At 41.2% G+C, this 21666-nt stretch overlaps 1 protein-coding gene across 1 annotated transcript; it reads right to left on the bottom strand.

The window, feature by feature from the left end:
* Positions 1 to 19630: 19630 nt before the first annotated feature.
* LOC116224611 (complement C1q tumor necrosis factor-related protein 3-like) lies at positions 19631 to 21311 on the bottom strand. The gene is made up of 3 exons (XM_031584936.1): positions 21012 to 21311; positions 20381 to 20509; positions 19631 to 20104 (listed from the first exon to the last, which is right to left on the bottom strand). Exons 1-3 carry the CDS (start codon positions 21268 to 21270, stop codon positions 19824 to 19826), a joined length of 669 nt encoding a protein of 222 aa, XP_031440796.1. The 5' UTR covers positions 21271 to 21311; the 3' UTR covers positions 19631 to 19823.
* Positions 21312 to 21666: the final 355 nt, after the last annotated feature.

Consider the following 21666-nt stretch of genomic DNA (forward strand, 5'->3'; position numbering starts at 1 on the left):
GGTCTATAGCTCGTTCTTTTATTAAACAAAATAAATAGCCTTATGTTATTTATCTTATTTACATGACGACATGTCATTTTTGTCTCTACATGGTCTCACGTTTACAAATCTCCTCTGCTCTAAGTATCACGCACGGTGGAGTTCCGCCCCGATGCGCACAAACACACACACACAGACACGTGTGCGCACACACAGGTGAGCACACTCCAACCAGCGGACAGAATTGGGCTTAAGAGTCAGTGCAAAGCTACGGACACTTTTAAGCTTTTAAGAACACATTTCCAGGCGTTCATGAATCCGGCGGAGATCTTTTCTTAGGTTGGTCTTTAGAACTCCGTAAGAAGATATTTAAGAAAATACTTAAGAAAATGTTTGAGAATGAGGCCGAATGAGAATGGCTAGACCAGACGTGGAAACAGAACGTATGCCCATGTCCGCACCAAAAATTCAGAAATAGATCTGGCTTCCATTTTTATATTTTTTTTATTGCGAGTTGTGCGTGGCCCTTTTTACATAGAGTCTGGTAATACATCTATGATATGTAATGACAATTATTTATTTTACTTAGAATAATGAAGGAAGCAATTAATGCGATTATTTCATTAACCCTCCGGTTGCCATGGAGATTTAACGTTGCTTTCTGTTTGAGGATAAGGTAGCAGCTAGTGTTGAAGAATGGATGACTTGAAATTGGACGACAGATTGATAAGCATGGAATGAGAACGGCAGAAACACAGGCAGGACGTCAGATGACGAGACAGATCACATTGACACAGGCTGTTTTTTTCCGTTATATGTAAAGGCTGAGACATTCATAATATTTTATTCAGTCTTACTGATGGTCTTTTTGTAATGCCAACTACACTTCGTTGTGGATAAGTAAAGCCTATTTTGCTACATTTTTGTAGTCCTGGTAATATTTAGTTTGGCATATTGGTAAGGTTATTTAGAGGACCGTTTCTCAATGGTTTTGTTCTTGATGAATAAATGTTTATTTATTAATCAGTTATTTTTGAACAACTAACTCAATTATAATTACAAAGAGGAAGATTTGCAACTTTTTATCGCAACTTTCACTTGCTCCGGCAATTTCATTGCAACAAACACCTAAAAACACTTTTTGAAAAGCTCTTGTGAAATCAGGAATTTTAGGCCGCAACTATCGCAATTTTTTCTTCCAGAAGCCCAGAAAGATACACTGCAGTGACTAAAGCTGCACACTTTGTGGATAATTGTCATGAAAAGAAATGTTCCGATGTTAAGTCCAATCTACAGGTAAAATAATTGTTAAGTTGTTATATTGACTGCTGTCATTAAAATAAACACATGAACACCATGATTCCTTTAAGTGTTTGCGTGTGTCGGTGCCCCCCCCCCCCCAAGCTATAAACCTAGGGGAAACACTGTCTACCATATTGCAATTTTAGCATAAAAAAGAAAGAAAGATACAACAGTGAAAATGAAGAAAGAAGTTGGAAAACAGAAAAAAGCAAAAGTGAATGAATGAAAGTAAAGTATCTTACCATGTTGCCCTGTGTTTTCACTGCCAGCCATGTTCCCTTGGCATTAATGAGGCACAGAATCATGAGATGGCCCTGCACAACAACCAGAGATAACAGATACACACCGTGAGTCTGGAGAAAAGGCTGTTTATATTTGAGTTTATCAGCCGATCAAATATCATCCCTCCCTTCCGTGCTCATGATGCATTGTATTGCTTGTAGAAATGCTCTCTTTTTATTGGCTGGCAGGTGATCATTAATTCTCTGTAGAGGAGCATATGTAAATCTGATGGTAATTGACCTGAGTAATTAACCTGATAAATACAGAAGGGGAGAAAAGGAGAAGTAGAAGTAAATATGCTTACCAACTGAACTCTAATCATATCAACAACTAGGTCTGAAGTATATCAGAGAAGGGGTCTTTTTTTCATAAACGTTTTGATGCGACCAAATCAAAATTATGTTGGGGCAGCAGACCATTTGTACAATGACACAATATGGTGCATATACTCTGTGACTTAAATATGGTGCATATACTCTGTGACTGAAATATGGTGCATATACTCTTTGACTTAGATATGGTGCATATACTCTTTGACTGAAATATGGTGCATATACTCTTTGACTTAAATATGGTGCATATGCACTGTGACTGAAATATAGTGCATATGTACTTAACATCACTGAAGAGACATATATTAACTTAACCGCTTTACTTTGCATAGCAGTTTTTTCACCCACTTATAATTCTACTATTCTACATTGCAGTTCAACAATAAATGGTGCATGGACAAAAAACACCGGAATAGTTTCAGAACATTTTCTTTTTTATTATTTAAAATAATGTATTACACACTCAAAGTTAGGACTAAATCAACTCCATAAACTGTGCAAAACCATAAACTGTGCAAAACACTCTTAAGCACCTGTAAACAAATTATGACCCTCTATACCCTAACTATACCCTCTACAAACAAAAGAGCTTTTATGGATACTGTACGTACCACTACAAAATATCTCAAATACCTCACTAATTCTTCCAGTCATTTAGGCCACTACTAATGAGGTGGTCATTTTTCTGTGAAAATAGCTTGCAGCAGAAGCAATACAGAGTATTGTTTTTCCTTGAATATACAAGCCAGCTTCTCTTGATTTTCTCCCCATTTACTAATTTCCTGTAGAAGTGGTTGTGGTGGCAGCTTCTCCCATCATCTCTTTTTTGGAAATGTAAAGTCTGGACTGGTCTGGTATGGTCCTCTGCAAACTAACTAACTATCCTTACCAGATCACAGAGGGCTGGCCAGTCAGCAGGATCTATAGGTTCTCCCTGGATATCAGGAATTGCGGAGGGTGAGGTGTCTGCAGGCGGCAGTGTAGTTTCACTGGTGCCCTGAGTGCTTGATGTGGTCCTGGATGTCCCTTCACCTTCACCTGTATTCAAGCATATTGTATAGCCAGACAAGCAGTGTTTAATATAATAAGTGAAATGATCATGAATGTGGTTGAACTTCTTTAAGAAAACAAGCTATTGTATTTAATACATGCTAACATGTTTCTATTGTACTTTAAAGTATGGATGTGGCTTGAATAAATACTATTAAATAGACTCACCTGATGCAGGCGGTGTGTTCCTGGCCTGTGTGTTACTGGCCCCTTGAGAACTACTGGATGTCCCTTCTCCTGCAGCTGTATTTAAACACAGAATTCATCCATGCTGTTCATTACACAATTGCATTTGGTCATTTCTATCATCCTACCACATAGTTGCATTAATACATTTTATCTGACCATGTAACTTGTAGTAGATACATTACAATTACTGCCACCACTGCTACAAGGCTAAATAATACTAGGCTACTGATTACAATTAGTAGTATTAATGTGATGTGATTATGAAAGTAATAATTGCTAATAATAATAATAACAATAACAGCAACAATAGTACTAGTTGTGTAGGCTACTTACAGAGGCGAATCAGGCGTCCTTTCTCCAGCAGGTGCCGGCCTCTGCAAAAATTGCCTGAGTGCATCTGGCCAATTTAAAACAAAAATAAAAAATGAGAACAAAACAAAACAAAAAACATATATATTTTAGTTTATTCCTGGGAAGGAACTGTACAGAAGGGTGAACACCACTATCCCCAAAATGGTTACTGTGTGTATGCACCTGCTAGTTGTGAATTCACTAAACAGAACTTATGCCATTTATAATGAATGTAGACAGCAACTGTAGTTTTCATAACTAGCATACGTTATCCAGATACTGGTCTTTTGACATTTACATCCATGTAGGTTATCAGTGAAGTTACGTTTGCTAGTAATAGCCTACGTAGCAAATTAGCAAAGTAACAGTCGCTAGCTAGCTATAGCTAGCCTAAGTGACAGCAATGAAACGTCCAATATTAGGTGATGCACAATACTACATTTATTTCGTTTGACACCTTAATGGCTGAGATGAGAAGACTTACCTCTATACTTGGCTTTCTTTTACTCTTCTTCCTTTCTTCGTTTTCGTCCCTGTGCTCCAGATGGTTTAGACCGCTTCATTTTTGCGAATGCCACGTAGCTAACACGCTCACCCCACCCTGGCTGTGTGCAGGAGCCCTTACGTAACTAACGTAATCTAACGTAATTTAACGCAACCGCCCCCCCCCCATTAGGAAATTATCGACAATAACCATCAATTCAATTTAAAAATCGGGTTGACAAGTAAACGTGTGGCTGAAGGGGCGCCCTAGGATGATCATGATTAATAAACATGTTTTAATTTGCTTGTTATTCTCACTATGATTAATGGGAAGTAGGTCTAAGGGCGACCCTAGAGGGCGCCCCCAACCCATTTGTCGCCCTAGGCAGTCGCCTAGTTCGCCTATAGCAATCGCCGGCCCTGCCCTTGGGCCTCATTTATAAAACGTACTTACGCACAGATTTGATCTGAGAGTGTTCGTGTGATCAAATCCACGTCTAAGTACCGATTTATAAAAACCGTCTTAGACGTAGAAAAGGACGTATGTCTACGTCTGGTTCTAGTTCGTGTAAGTACATTTCCTTGTGGCAATACTGGAGTACTGCAGGAATTCGGAACTCTCCGAGCGCCGACACGCAGTTTCATCATCGTCACCACCACCGTCACCATTAGGGCTAATGGTGAAAGGCCAAATGAATGTTTCGCTCAATAAAATAAATTAAACAATTAGGATAATTCACACATGAATGAAATTCTTGTCTACTAGGTATTCATTTTAATTCCACACGTGTAAAACATTTAGCTCAATTTATAGCCTATAAAAAGCCTGATACTTATTTGTTTTCAGAAGGAGATATGGCTGCATTGGCGTTATTAGAGGACATTGCCAACCGGGCAATAAGGAGAGAGAGGGTGTTTCGAGATCGCGCCGACTTTTTGGCAGAGGAAGACGAATGGTTGATTAGCAGGTACCGCTTGCCAAGAACGCCTCTGTTAGAGCTTTGTGCCCAAATGGGCCCTCGTCTACAGAGACGCACCAGCCGCAACCAGGCCATACCTGTACAGGTTCAGGTTTTGTCTGTTGTTGGGTTCTTGGCTACAGGCACGTTCCAAAGAGAGATTGGAGACCGGTCCGGTATATCTCAGTCAACGTTCAGCCGAATTTTGCCCGATGTTCTTCGCGGTCTGATCCGTTTATGTCCGCAATATATATCATTCCCATACAGTGCCCAGGAACAGGGAGATGTAAAAGAGGGTTTCCTTCGAAAAACAGGGTTCCCAGACGTCATAGGTGCGATAGACTGCACTCATGTTGCCATACGGGCTCCACATTTAAACCAGTACATTTATGTGAACAGAAAAAACATCCACACAATAAATGTACAGGTCATTTGTGATGCCAATATGGTCATCCTGAACGCTGTTGCTCGCTGGCCAGGGTCGACACACGACTCCTTCATCGTGCGTAATTGCAGCGTTGGGAACCGACTGGAGGATGGAGCAGGCAGAGACGGCTGGCTTCTAGGTAAATTTGGCCCAATTTGGTTCTTGCTTTTGAGAGCGTACATAAGGCCTAACCTAATCATTTCTACGCCAACAGGTGACCGAGGTTATCCTCTGAAGCCATGGCTTCTCACCCCGATTGCGCTCACTGAGACCGACGAGGAAGCCCACTTTAACACAGCCCATGCGTGTGCGCAGTCGGTAGTAGAGCGCAGCATAGGCATGCTGAAGGGAAGGTGGCGTTCTTTAGATGCATCGGGAGGGAGGCTACTCTATGATCCCAAAAAGGTGTGCCAGGTGATCCTAGCCCAGTTACACAACATCTGTGTACGCCGTGGCATAGAGCTACCAGAAGAGGAAATGCGCATGGACCCTGACGACCACCCTCCCATCCCCGCTGGCGAGAACAGGCACATCACTGCGCTGAGAAGGCGGGAGCTGATTCACCGATTATACCAACAGGTAAATAATGTTGATAAGAATAAATGCACACATGTTCACATTTTCTTGGATGTTTTATTTAGTTAGCTTGCTCAAAGAGCCTGCAATATCGGACAGAGATTGGTTAATTCCATCCAGAGCTTGCCGCACTTTACGAAGTTCCCCAACAACCTCACTTACAGACTCATTCAAGTCCCGTTGTGTTTGTAGGACGGCCTCAGATAAGACCCTGGCATGATGGGCCGAAGAGGAAGCCAGTGATGGCCGGCGAGGCCCCGATGCTGGTGCCGCAGGTGCTGCTGCCGCAGATGCGACTTCTGGTGCTGCCGCAGATGCGGCTTCTGGTGCTACTCGTGCCGCAGGTGTGGCTGCTGCAGGTGCGCCTGCTGGTGCCTGTCTTATCCCATGTCCAGCCCTTCTCCTTATGGGTTGTTCCTCTGCACCAATAAATGTGTAGAATTACAACAGTGTTTGAAGTTTCATTATTCAATAAGCAAAAACTTCATTTCACATACCTTCTGAACCTCCTGCAGACAAAAGGTCCGTGTCGCCCTCCACGTACACACCTTGCACCGCTTCCTCTCCGATAATGGCGCAAATGTTCTCGTCCTCTGGACTGAGAGTGGATGTGGCTCCACCACCCCCGGTCTCCCTCAACATTCCCATATGCCTTGCAAGGCGCTTTTTTGATTGCAATTTCAAATCTGCCCATTTTTTTTTTAACCTCAGGCAGGGTCCTCTGATTCCCCCCAACCTCGTTAACAGCTTGGGTTACACCTTGCCAGGCTACATATTTAGATTTGGGCAGTATGCTGCCAGACAGGCTTCCAAAAAGTGTATTTGCCCGCATCTCCACCTCCCTCAGCAATACAGCGGTTTCGGCCTCGGTATAGTTTTTTTTTCGTGGATCTTTTCTACTTGCCATCATCACAGAGTTTGTGCCTTGAGAATGCGCTCAATTTATATGCTAATTACATTAAGTAGGGGCGTTTTGAGGGCGGAGATGTGAGAACATTCAGCTGAGCACAATTCCACGATCATTTGTGATTTATAAACGCAGGAATGGCGTACACGTGTTTTTTGGGCGTACGTTCGTTTTCTGGGAATAACACTTACGATCATTTCAGAAAACGTCTGAGATCAGATGTAGGATGGTTTCTACGCAACGTTTTATAAATGAGGCCCCTTATCTTACCACTGACTCTTCATAACAATAAAATGACAAAAACATCAATGAATAATCGAAAAAGGGTTAACCTGAAAAAACTCATTGATTTTGATATTTTCATTGGTGGTAGCACAAATGCTATTAGGAGATTATATATACAATAAATTAATCTACAAATATATTGCAGTTAAAACTACTGTAAAACACTGTCCTTAAGTTTTTTTTTGTTTTACACTGAGACCATTCCCTGGGCAGCTATAGGGGGAACAACATATATATTTATCTTTGCATGACTGTGTTTATACCACCAAAATGAATGTAATATTAAATGGTAGAAAGATTTACTATATTGCAATTTCAGCAGAAGAAAGAAAGAAAGTTACAAAAAGAAAATGAAGAAAGAAGTTGGATAACAAAAAAAGCAAAAGTGAATGAATGAAAGTAAAGTATCTCACCATGTTGCCCTGTGTTTTCACTGCCAGCCATGTCCCCTTGGCATTAATGAGGCACAGAATAGTGAGTCTGGATAAAAGGCTGTTTATATTTTAGTTTATCAGCCGATCAAATAACATCCCTCCCTTCCGTGCTCCTGACGCATTGTATTACTTGTATCACTGTTCAGCCCAGTACCACTTCCTAGTTTGTTTTGTTTGTTTTGTTTGTTTTGTCCGAGTGTTGGATTATCTTTGAGTAAATGGTTGTAATGTACACAAGCTAATATGTAGCTCTTATTATACCAAAGATGAGAAATAGTCTTTTCTGATTGGCTGGCTGGTGATCACTAATTCTCTGTAACGGGACACCTATGAAGTGGATCTGGTGAAAATGTTTAATCACTTTTCTATATCAGTGCTCTTTGAAAGGTAACTATAACAACCATAATAGAAAATGGTTTATTGAAAAGCTGCCCATCGATAATGAATGAACACAATAAATAAAGCTGCAATAAAGCTCTCTGTCTCACAGCAGATTCTTCATGGCTATGACGCTGCATTGGTGTCAGAAGTGGGGTGAGTGCCACCCTGAAGAGAGATCCATGAACTGGAGCGGGCCCTTGGGTTCACCCATCATCACTTGGAGGGACTGGAGCGGGCCCTTGGGTACACCCATCATCACTTGGACTGCGTGGGGGAAATTAATCAATTATTTCGTCAGTGAGAGGAAAAATAAAGATCTCATGAAACAGTTTTGTCTTTGTGTTATTTATTCCGAAGAGAATCACAGAGTGAAGAATCTTGTCACAGGTCATACACCAACAAATGGTTGTTGTGAGAAAATCAGAAGTGAAGATTGCTGTGCATATGACTTATCCCCACGTGCAAATAGGCATTTACTCACGTTACTGTAATTGAGTAGTTTTTTTGTGTACTTTGTAATTTTTAAGTAGTTTTTGAAATCGGTAATTTTACTTTTACTTAAGTAGATTTTGACTGAAGTATTGTACTTCGCTACATTGGAAATTACATCCGTTACTGAGTAAAAAAAAAACATAGTTCAAGAAAGGAAACCGAAAGACGGGAATCGCGCAAGACAATTCTCATTGCAGTGGTGGATGCTGCATAGAGAGGATGATAGAGTCGATGCAAGCCGCCGGTGTCGAGTCACGAGAGATAGAGATGGAGGAAGATGATAGTGCGGACTACCAACAAGCTGCGGACGACCAACAAGCTGAAGCACCGAACTTTCCGCAAGTTAAAAATAAAGAAGATGAAGAAACCCCGTATCCACAACTCAGCAAGCAGTTTGCCTTCCAACCTAAAAGAGTCAACAGCTATATAATGCTGTGTAAGCTGTGCCTGCCCCGCCAGACAGAACTTTCTGCTCATAAAAATTAATCTTCAAATCTGCGCAAGCATGTGTTGGTAAGTACAGTATTTGTCCCTTTCCATTAGTAGTTCAGACAGCGTTTTTGTTGTTTATTAGCTTTGCTACAATAAGCAAAATATGCGTGTCATGGCACTTGTAGCCTCATTTTGGCTAGCACTTGCAACCACCCTGAGTATGCTAACGTCAACTAGCTAGCTAGCTAGGCTAGCTATACACTCATGTACCCATCCTTCTGTTAACAGCCGTCATCCAATAGACTAATAATAATTCCATTCCTGTCTTCCATTCGTTTCAGTTCATAGCATTATTATGTTCAGTCTCTCATATTGTGTTAAAAACTGATCAGTCATCAGCAATAAGATACACCGCATAAACTGATATTAGGCTAATCATTTGGCTGCCTCCCATGCCCTGAAACAGGAACGATGTGAATGCGCACACCATCGTTGTCAGACAGTTGGACAAGTCAATGTCAATGTGTATGTCGTTATCTCGAATTTATCACGATGTGGTGGCTTTGCAACGTCTTTCATGTTCATGCTCAGGGGTCTCGGTTAGCAAGAATTTAGGATTATGAATTGTGATGCATGTTAAAATAGAAAATAATGTTATCATTCTAGGTCTGTCATCTCAAGTAGCTATTTATAGCTATTTCTGTGTTAAGATGCACTCTTGATGGCAGCTCAATACTTAATTGTCAGAATTGTTGTTTGTCATTCTACAGGTCTAGTCTATGTTAGACAACATCTTGACCGGATGGTAGGGGCTGAAGCAAGTTGGACAACATTCATCAGATGAAGATGATTTATTTTCCTCAATGAAGTCCAGAAGGTACAGGGGAGTTAGAAGGGAACCTAGCCTGTGTCTCAGTCAATATGGATCTGCTGAACTCCTTTCAGAATATCAAAAAACTGTCCCTGAAACTCAATACTGGCCTACCTGCCTCGGCCGCCTGCGAGTGACTCTTCGGCTGTGCTGGATTGCCGTTTACTGCAAAGCGAGCCCGGATGAACTCTACACACCTTGAAAATCAGCTGCTGCTCAAACTCCACAAGAAGTTTGTAGACTAATGCTCTAAAGGTGGACACAAGTAAAGTAACAAAAGTTTTAATATAGTGAGGCAGCAGCATTTTAACTTTTTTATTTTAGCTGTCATGTGGTTCATGTCTTGACATGTCCTCCCAAAAGTTCTTAAATGTTGTGTTGACAGTTTAATGTTTAATGTTTGACATGTTTAATGTCATTGCACCTCTATTCCTAAAGATTCTCCTTTAATTAAAAATAACTAGTTTTTGTATTGGATTTATGACACCTTGTCCTTTTTTGCACTATATAGGAGCGGCCCCGATCAAGTTGTTGAAAGTAACTAAGTAACTTTTACTTAAAGTACATTTTAAATGAACTACTTTTTACTTTTACTTGAGTACATTTTTAGATGGGTAATTTTACTTGTACTTAAGTAAAATTTCATCAAAGTAATTGTACTTTTACTTGAGTACAACATTTCAGTACTTTTTACACCTCTGTATCAGAGATAGGTTGAATGATGAGAAACTCAGTAAGTTAACCTAGTCAACTCAACCTAGTTCAGATTGGCCAGAAATGGAAAACAATGGACCATTGTCCATTATAAATCATCAGATAATTTCTCCTCTCTGTGTGAAAAACAAGCCTGTAACTTGTGTTGTTTTCCTACTCACCTTCCATCACATTGACCTCTGTCTGTCTCACTGAGACCTGAACAAATGGTATGTGAACCCCTCCCCCCCAGAGTCTCCTTCCTGCTATAACCCTTTGTACCCTGTTATGAACTTACCCAACATGTAAATGAAGCCACACATCAACATGGTAACACTCTAGACTTAGTAATAACAACAGGGTTAAACATTGATAATGTTTCAGTATATGAACTACCTATCTCTGACCATCACTGTGTGTTTTTTGATGCCAACCTAATCTTAACAAAGACTAAAAGGGAATTTTTGGTTCAAAAGCGATTCATAGATGATAAGGCTGAAGCAAATTTCACTAATATAATGAGATCGTATGAGCCATACAGTTATGACTGCTCCTTAAATGACATGGTTGAGGATTTCAGCATTCCCTTGTCATCTGCTTTAGATACTGTTGCTCCACTAAAGACTAAGAAGAGGTCAAATGACAGAATCTCCCCTTGGTTAAACAATATTAATGTTAATGAGAGTAAGAGAATCTGTCAGGCAGCTGAAAGGAAATGGAGGAAAACTAGACTCACAGTTCACTTCAATATATACAAAGAGTCAATAACTGCCTATAACAAAGCAATACGTATGGCAAGAAAGGATTACTTTTCCAAGGTTATTACAGAGAATGCTGGAAATTCTAGAATATTATTCTCCACTATCGACCAGCTACTCCACACTGCCCCTACTCCACCGCAGTCCTCCGCATCAAAATGTGAAGAACTCGCACTGTTCTTCAATAACAAGATAACTTCAATTAGAGCAAGTATTATTTCTGATGTAAACGCAGATGGCCTCAGAAAACACTGTAAAAAAGATGCAACCATGGGAAATTTCACCTGCATCACATTGGTGGATCTTTGTAAGACTGTCACTGAGTGCAATTCCTCCACCTCATGTATTGACCCTGTACCTACAGCATTTTTTAAGCGGGTGTTTGACAGTGTTTCAAGTCATGTCCTGAAGATTATAAATACATCTCTTCAAACTGGCATCTTCCCAGATGCCTTCAAAACAGCTGTTGTAAAACCCTTACTAAAAAAACCCAACCTAGATGGTAATGCACTGATCAACTATAGGCCGATTTCCAATCTTCCATTCATTAGTAAAGTACTTGAAAAGATAGTTTCAGTGCAAATAAACTCCTTTCTCAAAGAAAACAATATCCTGGAGAAATTTCAATCAGGCTTTAGAACATGCCACAGCACTGAAACTGCTCTTACTAAAGTAATCAGCGACCTCAGACTAAATTTGGATGCAAATAAGGTCTCAATCCTGGTCCTCTTAGACCTAAGTGCAGCATTTGATACTATTGATCATGACATCCTAATTCATCGTCTTGAAAAGTTAGTTGGGCTTTCTGACTCTGTATTAAACTGGTTCAGAACATACATCAAAGGGAGAAAGTTTTATGTCAGGCTTGGAGATCATGTGTCTAAGAAACATGACATCTGCTTTGGGGTTGCACAAGGGAGCTGCCTTGGTCCATTATTATTCTCACTGTACATGCTGCCACTTGGGGACATCATTAGAGAACACAATGTATGTTTCCATAGTTATGCTGATGACACGCAACTATACATCTCTGCTGAGCCAAATGATGCTGCAGCAATAAACTCCATTACTACCTGTCTTTTGGCGATAAATAAGTGGATGAGCAATAATTTCTTAAAGTTAAACGAGGACAAAACTGAGATCCTACTAGTCGGCCCTAAAACAAAAAGAGAAATGCTGTTTAATAATTTGGGGAAATGAACTCCCTTGATTAAAGCGGAGGTTACAAGTCTTGGTGTTATTTTAGATTCAGATTTAAGCTTCAAGTCTCACATTAACAAGGTGACGAAAACATCATTTTTCCACCTTAAAAACATAGCTAAAGTCCTGCCATTTATGAATCAAAAAGATGCTGAAAAACTGATTCATGCCTTTATTTCAAGCCGTCTTGATTATTGTAATGCAATCCTTACTGGCCTCCCAAAAAAAACAACTGAGAGACTTCAGCTCATTCAAAACTCTGCAGCTCGGCTATTAACCAGAACCAAGAGGAGAGAGCACATTAGTCCAGTTTTAGCTGCTCTGCACTGGCTTCCAGTAACTTTTAGAATTGACTTTAAGGTCCTTCTCCTAATATACAAAGCCCTTAATGGGCTAGGACCAAGTTACATTGCAAACTCCCTAGTCAAATACTTGCCCTCAAGAACACTGCGATCATCGAATGCTGGTTTATTGGAGGTTCCCAGCAAAAGCCGTAAGAAAATCGGGGACGCAGCATTTGTCAATTACGCCCCAGTGCTATGGAACATACTGCCTATAGACATCAGGGAAGCCAGCTCGCTTAACATCTTTAAAAGAAAACTAAAAACGTACCTCTTCACATTAGCCTTTAACTAGCTACCACTTCGCACTATATATATATATAAATACTTTTAATTTAATTTAAATCTCTACTGGTGATATTAAGGGGTTTGATTAAATATATCTCTATAATTATAATTATAATTTTATTTTTTTTGCACTATATCTTTGTTATGTTTCTTTGATGTCTATTTTTATGTGCATGTCATTTCTTTGTGCATATTATGTATTTGCTGTAAAGCACTTTGAGCTGCATTCTTTTGCATGAAAGGTGCTATATAAATAAAGTTTTATTATTATTATTATTATCACCCCCTTCCCCCCATAGGTGAACCCCTCACCCCACTGTCTCCCCCTTCCTCTCACCTATAGGGTGTGGTCATCCCCTCCCCTATTGTATTCTACCTGACTGAAATGGTTTAAATACCAGCTTAGTGTACAGTAAGGTAGGCCTGAGGCCTGAGGCACCAGCTGAGAGGGGGTCTCCACGCCGAAATAAACTACAGAAACCTGACTACGTCCTGCGGTGCCTTCTTCAACTTTGGCGTGCTCATTTAGATTCTATCATTTGGTCATTCGAGCCGGAGGAGATCAATATCTCCCCGAAACAGCAGAGAATCCGAGCCGACGCTTCAAACGTTGTGAGCGGGACAGGTAAGCTATTTACGCTCATTCTATGTGCAGAATTGTTTTGACCAGAGTACATAAGGGTGTAGGCTTACGTTGGATAAATTGCTTGAGTGTGTAAAATACTTACAGTGTTGAATTTTTACAGGGTGAAAGGCGTTTTCAAATTCGCAATACTAGCTGACCGAGCCATCGTGCTGGTGCAGGCATTTGCTTGATAGTTTTATCGGTGGCTTTACAGCACTATCTGGCCCATTGGCTGAATAGATAAAACTTTAGCCAGTTAGCAGGAGTGAAGACTTTTATTTGATGGGCCTACATGATTTATTACTCTGAGATAAGATCATTGTATGTTGTGTTACAATTACGAGTAATTGTAAGCATATTTTTAACGGAACAAAGTCTTCGTCCTGGGTGTATATGTTTAAGGTACATGGAAATAAGATGCCTTTTCGGATAAACATACGTAAAAGTATAGACACATTAGCTGGGCCCACAATAGGTTGGGATGCCCCTTTTAAATAAAAGCATCCCATGCTCGTTGTTCAAGTGACTGATAGTCAAATCACACTATTGAATAGTGAGGAGGCAGACATCTGGGGGGTATTCGTCGTATCTCGCTAAGCGGTTTAGCAAGCTAATTTTCAGGCTGATAAAAAACGCCCTCTTTTTGGTTCGTGGAAGCAACTTTTGATAAATCACCATAGTAAAATATCAATTAGCACTAACCTGCTCCAGTGCAGGCTAACTTAAGTGTAGCTGGATAAGCTTGCCACACCCCCGGAAAAAGGAGGGATCCCATTGACCAAGGACTGATATTAGATAGTTAGATTAGCGTAGGGAGAGAGTTCTTTGCGATCGCCAAGATCCATTATTCCATCAGGATGAGTTCTTGTATGAGCGCTACCGATTCAGCCGACAAGGAATAATTAATTTACAAGACCTAGGACGTGCACGCGCAATTACCCTGATAAGTTTAGCCTGGTTGAAATTAACCACATGATTTGGAGGCGGATGAGCCGTTGACGAACCGATATTTGCTGTTCTCAATCAGCTCGCTAATGTTAACGGGCTAAAAGGACAATTGATAAACTTATTTTCAGCCCTTACGACGAACGGGGCCCTATCTCTATGTGTTGTGTGTTGCATACGTGTTGTAACTAGGGATGGGCATAATTAATCGACGATCGATTAATTGATCATTAAGAATTTCCTCAATGACATTATTTTTTCATCGATAAAACTAATGTATGTTCTGTTGCGTAGTGTGCGTGTAATTTTTTTACGTCTGTCAAAGTTAACGCGTTATTCTATGAGATTATTGTGGCCGAGATTAATGCGATAAAATATTTTAACGCAGTTAACGCAACTTTGTTTACTTCCGGTGTGCGTTGACCCATGGCACAAACCGCCGCGAGTCTGCAGTCAGTTATATAGGAGAGACCGAGACGGTAGTTGAAGATAGAGAGAGCTGAGGGATTGTTGGGCGGAAAGTTTCTGTTTAAGAGGCAAAATGACGGAACAACCACCTTAGTTATCACCTTAATGCAAGGCACCCGACAGAAAGCAGTCCCAGGTTAGATTGTCACCAACCCACACTCCACGACTTCTCTAGGAAAATAACTAGACCAGTCCGTGAAAAGGTTACCAACGCTGTAGCAGTTTGGGTTGCCGGTGACTGTCGGCCCATCAACATAGTTGAAGACGGTGGTCTGACTGAGGTGATTCGAATTGCTTCAGGGGACAATTCTTACGATTTACCGTCGAGGGGCACCATTGTGTCTCGCATACATTCCTTGTATGACGGCGAGAGAGCACGAAAAAAATACAATTAAACAACAGTGTCTAAAATACACGCTGTCTGAAGTGATTACTCGTTAATTTATAAGATTTAGTCTTTAGAAGAAAAACAAACTTTTAATCGCAATGAATTTAGATTAATGAATTTCAAAATGTAAGATTAATTAGTACATTTTTTTAATGTAATGACAGCACTCATTTGTTTATAATCGGATTCTTTTTGGGAGAAAAAAAATAAAACGAGGGTCAGTTGTGTTTATGAGCACCGGCTTCTAGCTGTCGGCTCCTCTGCTTAAGAGTACAGCAGCGCATATTTTCAAGTGTAACCATTGAACAGATCCCATTTAACTGCCACAAGAGTTGACCATCTTGTAAGTTTAACTGCCACAAGAGTTGTTCATCTTGCAATAAAGATCTCAATGAGGAAACAAGCTGTGTTTTTTCTATTTTCACTGCATTTTAATATAGCCTATAAATAGTGCATTTTAATATAAAAATATTAATGATTAATCAAAATTCGGTCGTTAATTCTCCCGACGATCGATTAAGACAATGTGGAAGTGATATACACCTGCTATTTCTTCCTCAGAATAGTTAGCTGTGGGACTGTAAGGTAAATTAGGAGATGGTATGATAAAGTTAAAATTCTGTCCGTCCGTTCAATTCTGTCATAATATTTAGCATACATTACCTGTAAACAAAGAACATGCTAGCTTTACTGTGCAACTATTTCATGTGTTACTATCAGACAGGGTATCATTCCTCCTCAGAAAGTATACTATACTATTTAATTTCATATACTACCTTCCTATAGCCCATCGGGTGCTCTGAGACGAAGAGCTGGAGGCGTTCCTTCTTTGCTCCTACAGTGGATCTCTGGTCCTCAGCTGGGGGTGGGTCTTTGATCTTGTTTGTGCTGCCCTCCAGTTCCAGATCCAGCCTGCCCTTTCCCTCTGCGTTGACTTCCTCCACCAGGAAATAGACGCACACTCCTGCCTGGATGTGGCATCCTTTGCCGAAGCCTACAGGATAGGGGAGTTACTCCATTTTGCTGATGACTTTGTCCTCAGGCACTTTCAGGATGTGTCCACAACCCCCAAATTCCAGGACCTGCCCAGAGACAAGCTGCTTAAATTCCTGCAGAGTAACACTCTGCGTGTGCCCTCTGAGCAGGGGCGTTTTTTCCTACAGGCGCCACTGAGAGGGGAGCGCAAAAAACTGCGCCCAGCAAAAAAAAAAAAAAAAAAACAAGAATTGTGTTTTTTTTGCGCCCCCTTCTATATCTCATAGGGTAAAATTAGCCAAAAATCGAAAACGGAAGGGGTACTTACCTCCTTGGTGTTGTCAGAACATGCTAGCACAGTCAGGCGTTTGGTGTGTGTGTGTTCAAGAAACTTTGAAGATCGAAATAATGAAGAGGCAAAAGCCATCCGGGGCGCACTTTAAGAAGAAAAGAAAGGAAGAAGAAGAGAAACGTGCCAAGGAGAAGGGTAAATCCTTAAATCCTGTTCTTAGCCTAGAATGAATTCCAGATAAGAAAACGTTCATGAATGCGTGAATTGCCCCGAGCTGGATTACTTAACTAGTGGAGTTAAGAAGAAAAGATGTACCTTATCATTGAAAGTTTTCCTACTCCCTGTCACATAGTTCTTTAAGGATTTTACCGAGGCGTGTATATCAAAAATGATATGTCCATTCATTCTACATTATACAAAAAAGACATGATTAAAATAGGGGCGCACATATAAAGCCAATAGCCAGTGCAACAACACTACACATATCTTACTCGTTGCATAGCACACCCATTAAGGAAGACAAACACGGCAACTTGTTAATAAGTGAGGAATACTGGTAAAAATCCAAGTGTCAACTTTAGCCAATGGATTGTATGTAATCTTGCTATTTAGCTAGCCAGTGACCTGTGACATTCCTTGTTATTGCCATTCAGTCGAAACATCAGACTATCTTTAGCAAAACATAGTGCAAGTTCAGCTGTACCGCAATTTGCGTCATTTTCGATGTGTCATGAAATTGAAATTTGAGTTATTATAACAAAGTTAGTTTTGGTGTAGAGAGCTAGCCAGTTTAATTAGACATGATTCAACTAATCAAGAGCTATGCATCTTGGAATGAAAAAAGTATGTCAGGCTGTCCAAATACACCAAAATGCGTAATAACTACATAATTGCTAATTTTGTTCACCCTGAGGTAGATTGATGGCTTAAAATGAGTGAATAATATGTGCCACAAGTGACCCAGACCTTCCAAGATTGTTGTTTGCCAGCCATCAACAGAACAGAAGACATTATTTGCAGCTGACTGGGAAGATGAGCGAGTGAATGTGACGTGAGTGTGTGTGTGTGTGTGGATTGAACAGGGGGGCGTGGCCGGAGCGGAGTTCAGCACAGACGTGACATTTTCTCAGTGATTTTGTTCTTTAATTAATGTTTGCTCATCGTTGCGATCGTTGTTGTATTCATTTGAAAGAAATGCAGCCTTACAGTCTGTAAGTTGCAATGGCGTTTTAGCTGAAAATCGGTTGGAAAAAAGGGGTGGGGGCGCCAGGAGTGAAGCTTGCCTAGAGCCAAATGTGCTAGGGCCGGCCCTGCCTCTGAGGTTGTTGTGTTGTGGGCCGTCTTGTTCTGGATTGGTGCCAACCCTAGACGGAGAGTGACACAGGCCAGGGAGCTGATAGACACAATCAAATTTCCTCTTTTGACTTTCAAGGAATTCAGTGAAGCAAAGACCAATACCAAGCAGCCCCAAGAAAGCATGAAAAAGCTATACAAGACCATGCTGGAGGAATTTTGTTCAGACAACGTTGATGATCAACGACAATTCGGGGACTACTTGCCCAAGGACAACCTGGTGCTGGTGGGAGGGGATGGAATCACTCCAGACTTAGGCCACCGCAAACTCAGCAGAGAGCTTTGGTTCGGCAACTCCCTCCGCAACTCCCTCCACTACACAGGCGTCATCAAAGCAGTGGAGTGGAGGTTACTCGCAGAGCTGCCAGAGGAGCCGAGGTTTTGTCATGAAGTCGCTGTTTTGGAAGACAAGCTGTATGTGAGTGGTGGCCGGCACTACTATGGCACAGATGATGTCATGAAATCCATGTTCAGGTGGGCCAATCAGGGAGCGTGGACTTCAAAGGGTTAAGCCCGAATACCCCCCAGGAGTCTTGGCTGCCTTGACTGGATCTCCTATACTGGATATCTTGCCTTGGGTGATTGTGACGGTCGTGGTGCGACCGCACATGAACTGTACACTCCGGCCCCATGTTTGCAGCCACTAGCGCACCCAAACAGACATGGTTTGCACACACACGCACACACAAACACTCATACAACTGATTACCTTGGGTCCTTGTTAATTACTCTGCTAATTGCCTAGGCTGGCAGGGGGGACACCTGGAATGGTCTGGGCCAGACCATTTTGATAAAGTGTTTTTATATACTTAAAGTGCTTATTTTATTACCTAGTTATTTATTTGTTGTTTAGAACACTGAGGAGTACTATGTTTATGTTTGAGAGTCTGTCTTGTCATTGTGTATTGTTTGTTTTGTTGTGTCTACCCCTGTGTTTAGAAATGGTGCTGGCCGCCAGGTATATATGTTCATTGCGCTGTCTGGTTGGGTTAGTCTAGTCTTGTCAGGTATGTGTTGCTATGTAGACTGTTTTACTGCTGATTGTTGTCCTCTACCCCATTTAGAGGCTTAGCAGGTTCTGTGTACTTTCACTGCTGATTGTTGTCCTCTACCCCATTTAGAGGCTTAGCAGATTCTGTTATGTTTTTAGACTGCTGAATGTGGTCCTCTGCAGATAGAGGCGTAGCAGGTGATATATATATGGAGACTGTTGCTTTTTGACCTCTGCTAATTCAGAGGCTTAGCAGTCCTCTAGGATATTGGAAGCATAAATAAACATATATTGTTAAACCCTCACTCTGTCTCTGAGCTTTCGGGCCAAACCCACATTTTTGACGGCAACCGAGGCTCGGTCCGTCACAGTGATTACTTCCATTACTGACCAATAAGAGCTCTGAGTTAACTGCTCTTGCGGTTCCCATATAAACGTGTAACATAATAATATCAACTTGTTATTAACCTCTCACATTCATATATTTATTTGTTAATTTATTAATACAGATTGGATACCCAGATGTCGGAGAAATCTTCGGTTTTCCCTTTTTTTCTTGAGAGACAGGGTGTAGACATGTATTATATTTTCCATGGTTTGTTTATTGCAAGCATAATCATATTTCTATAGTACAGGTACACACTTTTTCAATTTGCTTTGAGATCACTAGGAACTAAAAAGGAATCCTCTGAATCCATAGCTCTAGGTTTACCAAGCCAGCGACAAGAAGCGTATGTTTGAGCATGTTAAGAGAAATTTGACCACTAAATTCATCTATAAGGGGAAAAGCAGAAAGCCGCTGAAGGTGGTATGGTGGTTGTCATTGTCGAACACATGGGATTTATGCAGTGTCATGGTGACCTTCTCTCCCGCCTCCAGCTGCAGAATGACAGAGTTCCCTCCAGTGTCACTTTGATCGCTGCTGGTGCTGAACTCGTACGTCGAGACCATCAATCGTCCATTCTTATTGAGAATAGTGCCACCCGGGAAGTTGTTGTAGCCAAACGTGCTGAAGCTGAAGTAGTAGAGGCCCTTCACAGGAGCAGTGAAGGCTCCTGTGACAGAAAGATACATTTGGTGAAGTAAACGGTGGAAAAGAATATGAAAGAGAGAAAGACAAAAAATGATATTATTCTCTTCTAATGCAACTGCATATTTTTACATTTTACTAAACCCAACCCTAAATCTTAAATAAAGTGTATGTTTTGTAGTTGCCAATGTATTAGATGTTACGTACAGTACTTAAGAACAAGTAATATTAAGTTGGGTAAAAAGACTAACTATCTCGAGAAGCATCATTATTTAGGTTTGTAACTGTGCTTTTCTGTTACCTGTTTTGGAGTCATAGGCATTTCCAGCATTAATGAAGATATGCTTATAGACCACATTTGGGGAACTGTGATCCAGGAAAACCTCACCAGAGGACGAAAGAGATGTAGAAAAAGCCACCTTCGTCGATTCTGTCAATCCAATGCAGGCATGTTAAATAATTGATTCCCACTAAATTATAATATTATGTAGAAACGTAAAATATTAGGAGTTTATTAACAGACAAGTTCTGCAGTATTGACACAGTAACCCTTCATTTGACCTTTAGTTGACTCAGAAATACAATGTGGCTCAGTTTGACCTGATATGTGTATCATCCAACTCTTGTTTACGCATGAAGAACTAGTTTAATGAAGTGTTATTGCATTTTAAACATTACTGCATCAAGTAGCACTTCACATGGACATTCAACAGACAAAATGTATGTAATAACAGCAAGACGACTATGTGTAACTATTTTGAGTCTGTGACGGAATACCTGTCTGTGTTTAGAGGCTTTTGCATTCAAATTCTGAGCCATGATAACTAACCTGACTAAAGTAAAATCACCACGACATATAACTCCTTCAAATATTTCTTTCTGAATGGTATCCACCATCTACCATGCTATGCCAGCTTGAGGTCAAACATCACCTTGGTTCTCCTTCCCCAGACGCTGCACCTCAGACTGGAGTTTCTCCACCTGCTGCTCCATGGCATTCAGTCGTGTCTCCAGGGCTTTCAGGTTCCCGTCTTTAGTGCCGAAGTCGTTCAGCTTGGCCTCCATGTCCTTGACCAGGACCCTCAGCTCCCTGAGCTCCACAGTCAGGTCTGAATCCCCTCTCATTCCAGACGCCAGGCCCAGACACAGGCATCCCAGGAGGGCTAAGAAGAAAAGGGTGGTGTGTGCCATTGCAGTACTTGGCTTGTTTTGGGAAAATGCCTTGTGCAGGGAGCTATTTAAGAGCAGCTGGAGGTGATTTTGTTGAGGTGGAGTTTGGGGGGTTGGGGGGGGGTGGGGGGTGGGGGTGCATCATGGAAACAGGCATTGACACGAGAGAGAATTAGGAATTATGCAAATATGCTTCCCCTTGTCACGTCTGCGCTGACATCCGCTCCAGCCACGCCCCCTTCAGCACACTCCCACCTGCACTCCCTCAGCTGCACCCCATTCAAATCATCAATCACGTTTGCACTACCAGCTGCACGTCATTCACCTCTCCAATTCACTAATCACACACACCTGTCACGTCCCTACTTATACTCTTCACTCCCCTCGCTCTGATGTCTGGTCTCGATTTGAATAGAC

Source organism: Clupea harengus, chromosome 18, assembly GCF_900700415.2.
Source record: "Clupea harengus chromosome 18, Ch_v2.0.2, whole genome shotgun sequence".
Lineage (NCBI taxonomy): Eukaryota > Metazoa > Chordata > Actinopteri > Clupeiformes > Clupeidae > Clupea > Clupea harengus.